This window comes from Rhagoletis pomonella, unplaced genomic scaffold (assembly GCF_013731165.1).
Source record: "Rhagoletis pomonella isolate Grant_MI unplaced genomic scaffold, Rhpom_1.0 Rhpom_scaffold_00006, whole genome shotgun sequence".
Lineage (NCBI taxonomy): Eukaryota > Metazoa > Arthropoda > Insecta > Diptera > Tephritidae > Rhagoletis > Rhagoletis pomonella.
In genome coordinates this window covers 24,053,501-24,060,704 of record NW_023458560.1, presented here as the reverse complement: position 1 = coordinate 24,060,704, position 7,204 = coordinate 24,053,501, and the positions used below count along the sequence as shown (strand labels likewise).

The window sequence follows — 7,204 nt, the reverse complement described above, 5'->3', positions numbered from 1 at the left end:
TCCGGCTTATGAACGTTCCCCATACTTCACCTGCCAACTTAAACTAAGTCAGTTAACAACCCTTCAAAGTTCATTGATAGATACGCTATTATTATCTTCACATACTAGCTCCGTGAATATCGCAATAGGAGTTCAATCACCACCCATCGTAGACAAAGGGCTTCAGCTGCCCGAAAGGCCCGCTTCCTGCTTATCCAGCATATATGTATATGACAGGCTTAGAATGTTTTCTTCACGACACCAGCCGCCTCTTCTCTTTCCCCTCCTCAAACTCCACTCAGATAACACACCTTTAATTTTTTCTCCGACGCCGTTGAAATAGCGACCGTTAGTTGAGCTTGACGACAACGATTGAGAGATAAGCCGTTTCTAGGCAGGCATATCCAAAACAACAACAGCGCATTGTTTAATACTCCACTCAGATAAGACACCTTTAATTTTTTCTCCGACGCCGTTGAAATAGCGACCGTTAGTTGAGCTTGATGACAACGATTGAGAGATAAGCCGCTTCTAGGCAGGCATATCCAAAACAACAACAACGCATTGTTTAATACTCCTTAGCTTCGAGCACTGATCTCGACAAATAACTGACGGTTGACGACGACTCAGATAATTCGCAGTCCAGCATTTGAGTTCATGTGCGAGAGGGGATACCTCGATGTATTCTATGTAGTAAACCTTTGGGTTGTTGTTGTTGTTGTAGCGGCTAATGAACCCTGCTCGAGTCGGCTCATCCATCTGCGTTGTCGTCTGGTTCAGCTAAGGGAAGGCCAGGAAGTGCGCAGCTTCGGCAGAGGCTGTCCTTAGGGACAGGAGCGTTCGCTGGGTGGGGTTTTGGGGGCATGCGAAGAGGTGCCGTGAGTCATGTGGCGACTCTTCGCATGCCGGGCACTGGTTGGGCACATCTTTATTTATTACACTCAGGTATGAGTTTAGCCTGCTGCAAAGCCCACGACAGTCGGTTCCACGTACCGGAATGACTCGGGTTTTACCCGACAAAGACCGTTGTTTCGGCGATCTAACCCCGTTTAGGTCGGCGAAATCTATCAAACGTTGTAAACCTTTGGATAATTTCGGTAACGGTAAAAATTAAATTTTTTGTTCAAAAGCTTATTTCGCTTAGATAGAATCTAAGGAATTAATAGGGCTGTTCAGGATCTTGTGCAAATAGTATTGGATTTGCATTTGCATTTTCAAATTTTGTGCTTGCTACCATCAGTGTTGCCAGAACTTTTCGGGGTGGCCGGCTAGATTGTACAAAAAAAACGGCTAAAAACGCCTAAAATGTTTCAACTAGAATTAAATTTTTTTTAATATATAAATTACAATTTGAAAGACTAGTAAATCCATTGAATTTTTTTGGGTAATAAAGATTATACGTATCTAAGCTGTACACCACTTTATTTTTGTTTAACAAAGGAAACTGTCGTTACACGTAGCCCAGCTTTACATCAGAGGTCATGTTTGTATTACTTAAATATAAAAACAGAGATAAATTACAAACTTATGGCGTTTTCTTTTCTATAAAACAAATTTGGCTTCTTATAAATATTGGAACATTTTTAGTAGGTTGCTTTTTATCCCGAAAAATGGCCATATTAGCAGAAAGTATGGCACTTTTTCTTAGTCGGAGGGCAATATTTTGAGAAATGAACACGTAAAGCAAAGCTGTGTGAGAGAAACAGGGCAACATTATTTCGAGAAAAGAAGACGCCATGATACAAACACAGAAGGTAGTTTAATTTATTGACATTGGTTGTTGTTGCCGACCACTTCACTTTTAACAAGTTTATGACATTTAACTAAAATCATGCCACAAGGTTCACTAGCAGAAAAATTTTTGTTTCTTGAAAAAGTAAAAAAAAAATTTAAGTTCGGGAAGTTGGATGAAAATATTAAAAGTGTTGCGCGTTTCCAAACTGCCAGAATTCGGTACACCTGAGCAAACGTTCGAAAATAAAGTTTTTTCTTTTCCAAGGATAGGGTACGTAGTACGATCTAATGCAGTTTGATGACAAATTTCTGACGCAAAATATTTTTAAACCTCTAAAAGATGTACCGTTATCCGGGGAACAGGAAGGAAATCAAGTTAAAATGATGCCCTGCAACTTGTAACAGTACCAATTCGGATCCTCGGAATTTTCTTATAAAGATGTGGTGCTGCTAAAAAATATATATACAAAAATATAAGCACGAAACTATGTATTTGTGACAAGAATTATCCACATAAATTGAAAACTACTGCAGTTTCATTTTATAAAATTAAAAAAGTATGTTTGCACCACGTATTGTCTTCCCAGACAGTTTTGCTCCACATCGAAATTCGTGCTCTTTTATTTTCTAAGTGTAGCGAATAAAACTTCAGACTTAAATTTAAGGCATTCATAACAAAAATTTTAGGAAGAAAATCCCCGCTACGTCCTCCCAAATATAAACTGGGACGCAAAATTGAAGCAAGTAACACAGTCCGACATGAAAATCTTCTCAGGGATAAGACTAGCCATTTCTAATACATTTTGGATCAGTAAATTTGTAAAAATAAAAACTTGTATATTTGAATTTTAATAAAATAAGGCGAACAGCAAATAGCAAAATCGGCTAAAACCGGCTATTTTTTTTTTGCAAAACGGCTAACAAATCGGCTGCCGGCTAAACCGAATTTTCTCCGGCTGTTTGCAATCGCAACCGGCTAAATCTAGCCGGAAAACGACTAAAATGGCAACACTGGCTACCATGGCAACCGTTTGTATTTTATTGTTGTAAATTTACAAATGCACCGAATATGCAAATGCAAGTGCATATGCACAAGATCCTGAACAGCCCTATTACACTTTTAACGGTGCTATCATTTAGGCTGTTCGAAGACCTGATAGCTATCACAAATTATCAAGATTGGCGTTCGCGTACGCAAAAAACTTGCAAGTTCGGGGAAATTGAGAGCGCAAAGTGACAGTTGATTTTGATTGGAAATTGCTACCTCTTGCTGGAATTTTTTTATTAGCAGGAATTTGCCAGCAAGAAAAACAGCTGATCAAAGTCATCCGTCTGCAATTTATGAAAATAATAGTTGTGTTTGTTTGAAAAAGTCAACAAGAATAAGCAAGCAACAAAAGTCAGAGAATAAAGTATCTTACTCTCCTAAAGAGAGAAACATACAAAGCTTAGCGCGAACAGGAATTTGCAAAATGGTGGCACACTTATCTTACACCGTGTATTGTCTTTAGTTTTACATAAAGAGCAAGATTCCATCGCGAAATTGCGTTTAAATAAAATCTTAAAAAATATATACTAAAAAAGCTGAAAAGAACAACTTGTGCTCATATACCCGTAATTCTGTGTGTAACGTATACGCCCAGTAGCACCATACACAGTAATCTAACACGTTTACTCGTTAACTTAAGTTATATTATTTAGAAGTAAATATTTGCGTGGAATATTTTTCTAGAGTATTCTTCACGCATATATGAGGCGATTCACGTCAAATGTCCCAAGCGCGCTGAGCGGTGCAAAGCAAGCTATTTTTCGAGTACATGGGAATTAGACAGAAAATTGGAAAAATAATTCGAAAACTATAATTTCTATAGATTTTTGTACGGGGTATCCGATGTACTATGCGTTTTCCAAAATTTTCCCATTGGTGAAAATTGTGAAATTCTGAACGAAAATTTATTTGTAATTTTTCTCAATAATGATAATTTTTAATATTGTTTTTAGTTATCTCAATCGAGAGATCAGGTCTTTTTACATAGAAATTATTAATAAAAAAGGGACTTTTTTGTTTTTCCGGGTTATAAAGCGTTTTAGAACGGCGAAACAAGAATTTAAAATTAATAGTACTTCTAAATACTCAGTACAAACAAAACTTCCGGTTTTTTAACTTTTTTTGAGAATTGAGAGGGTGATGAGAAAATGACCATAATTGAGAAAGATTACAAATAAATTTTCGTTCACAATTTTCACCATGAAAACGGGCCTTTCTCTGCTACCAGAATTCCGACCCGCATTGAATACTTTCAGAGCTGTAGCGTTTCTATCCTCCATTCGAACGACATGACCTAGCCAGCGGAGCCGCAGAATTTTAATTCGCTGCACTACGTCTATATCGTTGTAAAGCTCATACAGCTCACCGTTAAATCGTCTGCGGTATTCGCTATCGCTAACGCGCAAAGGCCGATAAATCTTTCGCAGAATCTTTCTCTCGAAAACTCCTAGAGCCGCTTCATCAGATGTTTTCATTGTCCATGCCTCCGCGCCATACAGCAGCACAGGCTTGATGAGTGACTTATAGAGTGTGGTTTTCGTACGTCGAGAGAGGACGTTACTTCTCAATTGCCTACTCAGTCCAAAGTAGCACTTGTTGGCAAGAGTGATTCTCCGTTGGATTCCCGAATAAACGAAGTCGTCTACTTTTTCAAACTTGTAACGGCCAACAATGACTTGGATGCCAAGTCGCAAATGTGCTGACTGTTTGTTTGATGACAGGAGATACTTCGTTTTGTTCTCATTCACCACTAGAGCCATTCGCTTTGCTTCTCTATCTTAATCCCAAAAAGGCAGAACAGACGCAGCCCTTGTTTTTACCGATAATATCGATGTCGTCGGCATACGCTAGCAATTGTACGCTCTTGTGGAGTATTGTGCCAGAGCGATACAGTTCTGCGGCTCTTATTATCTTCTCCAACATCAGATTAAAGAAATCACACGAAAGGGAGTCACCTTTTCTGAAACCTCGTTTGGTATCAAACGGCTTGGATAGGCCCTTCCCAGTTCTGACGGAGCTGGTGGTATTACCCAACGTCATTTTACAAAGCCGTATTAGTTTCGCGGGGATACCAAATTCAGACAGCGCGGCATAAAGACAACTTCTTTTCGTGCTGTCGAAAGCGGCTTTGAAATCGACAAACGAATGGTGTGTGTTGATCCTATTCTCGCGGGTCTTCCAAGATTTTGCGTATTGTGAAAGACAGACTGATAAGGTTCAATCAGTTCGTTGACGGTCACACAATACACTTGATAAGGCCTTGTAACCTATGCTTAGAAGGCTGATTCCGCGGTATTTGGCGTGTATGGCGGGATCGCCTTTCTTGTGGATTGGGCAGAGCATATTTAAATTCCAGTCGTCGGGCATGCGTTCATCTGACCATATTCTGCATAAGAGTTGATGCATGCACCTTACCAGCTCTTCGCCGCCGTACTTAAATAGCTCGGCCGGCGGGTCGTCAGCTCCAGCCGCTTTGTTGTTTTTCAGCCGCGTAATCGCTATTCGTTCCTCGTCATAGTCAGGCGGTGGGACATCGACTGGGGGCTCGAGTTCGTATTCTCCACTGCTCTTAGCGCTGCTACCATTCAGTCGGGTGGAAAAGTGTTCCCTCCATAGTTTAAATATATTATGTTCATCGGTCACTAGGTCGCCATAGTTGTTCTTACAGGAGTTCACCTCGGTCTTGAAACCTTCCGTAAGTCGCCTAACCGTCTGATTAAATTTTCGGGCGTTTTTGATGTCGGCCAGCATCATCTCAAGCTCTGCGCACTCACGTATTCCGGCCTCTCTCTTCTTATTGCGGCAAATACGTCTCGCTTCCTTCTTCAGTTCTCTATAACGGTCCCACATGGCTCGCGTTGCGCCCGATCGCAGCGTGGCCCTGTAGGCGGCATCTTTTTTCTCTGCAGCTTCTTGACATTCCCCATCGTACCAGTTGTTTTTCGGGCTCGCTGAAATCCGACTTCTTCTTCGGCGGCGGTACTTAATGAGCGGGAAATGTAGTTCCACTGCTCGCGTGTGTCGGTTTGTTGAAGAGTGCTCTGAGAGAGCAGGTGTGAGAGTCGAGTGGCGAATAAATTTACTCATATATTTCTTTTTTTTCTGACTTTCTTCGACATACGCTTCAATTTCTTTGTGGTAGTCACTATCGGATTTCCTATATCGATAACGGTTGCGCCTGCGTTCCGATTACGAATACAGCTTTTTTTTCAAATCACAACTAAATAAATTAAGTAAATAAATATTTACATCCTTATTTTATTAGTAAATCGCAATAAGATTATACATTTTGTTGACAAAAATGCAACCATGTGCCAGAATTCTGCTTGCAATATCTTGCTGTCAAACATTTACTCAGCACCGAATTTGCAGCTTCCCCTCCAAATGAAATGTCAAAATCGTGCTTTCCTGGCAAGTTTGGCAAGTTTTTTGTCCAAACGAACGTGATTTTGTATTTGCATAGCGAACAGAAGCAATTAAACTTATTTTGATGAATTTCAAGTTTAAAATAACTTATTATAACTCCGAATACAACGGCAGGAATGAAATGGTCGTATTCTTTCGTTTGCTTAGCAAATTGCTTTAGGAAAACTTTAAGAAAGAATCTTTCACTGGGGATCATCTATTCGAACAGGCTGATTATTAATTAACTTTAATTTTATCTTTAAGGCGGATTCATCGTTTCAGTTCAGAACTTTTCTTCCATGTGGTTGTTGTTATATTTCTCTCTTTGTGAGAGAAGAAAAAGTTCAGAACTAGAACGATGAATCCGCCTTTACTGCCGGTTTCAGCAGCAGTTTAAGTGAAATAAAAAATGGTTTCCCTTCTGAAAATTTTCCTTTCTTTGTCTTTAATGTTTTTAATTTAGTTTGTTTCCTGCGCCAAGCATACTTACTTATTACTCCATGCGTTATTTTTTATTTTATTTTTTTCCAGAAACTAAACTAAGCTTACCAACCAGTTTTGGGGTGCAACACAAACAGTCCAGCTAGCGTCAACCGGTCAGCGGTATTCCTTATCAGCAGTAAATCATTATTCTTATTTTAAGCCAAATTTAAGCAACGTGCTAAATATATTTACATACATGTGTGCATAATTCTTAAAATATATGTACATATTTTACGTTATAAATAACGATCTTTTGTTCATGTCTATTGTCTTCTGGACGCTTCTTTTGCACATACATACATACATATTTAATTGAGAATAAATTATAAAATTTATGGTTAGTTAAAATTAATTATAAATGTATTGTTATCTAAAATGAAATTTTAGAGATATAGTGATTTGTAAAATTTAAATATGCAGCGAATATTTTATTGAATTAAAAAATGAATTAAATTAAACGTCGCATAAAAAGTGCAATGGTTTAGTTTTATGGAAATATTTTAAGTTTCTGTAGTTCTTTATAATTTTTAATGTGATTAAAGTTGTAAAAAAAAA

The 7,204-nt window shown here is 38.6% G+C and overlaps 1 protein-coding gene across 1 annotated transcript in view; it reads left to right on the top strand.

Moving 5' to 3' along the window:
* Positions 1-6,985, top strand: part of LOC118740526 (flocculation protein FLO11) — a 59,669-nt gene extending 52,684 nt beyond the window's left edge. Inside the window, exon 6 of the mRNA XM_036472094.1 lies at positions 6,698-6,985. Within this exon, the coding sequence (XP_036327987.1) occupies positions 6,698-6,704 (7 nt within the window). The 3' untranslated portion in view covers positions 6,705-6,985. The remainder of the gene's footprint in view (positions 1-6,697) is intronic.
* The last annotated feature ends 219 nt before the right edge of the window (positions 6,986-7,204 follow it).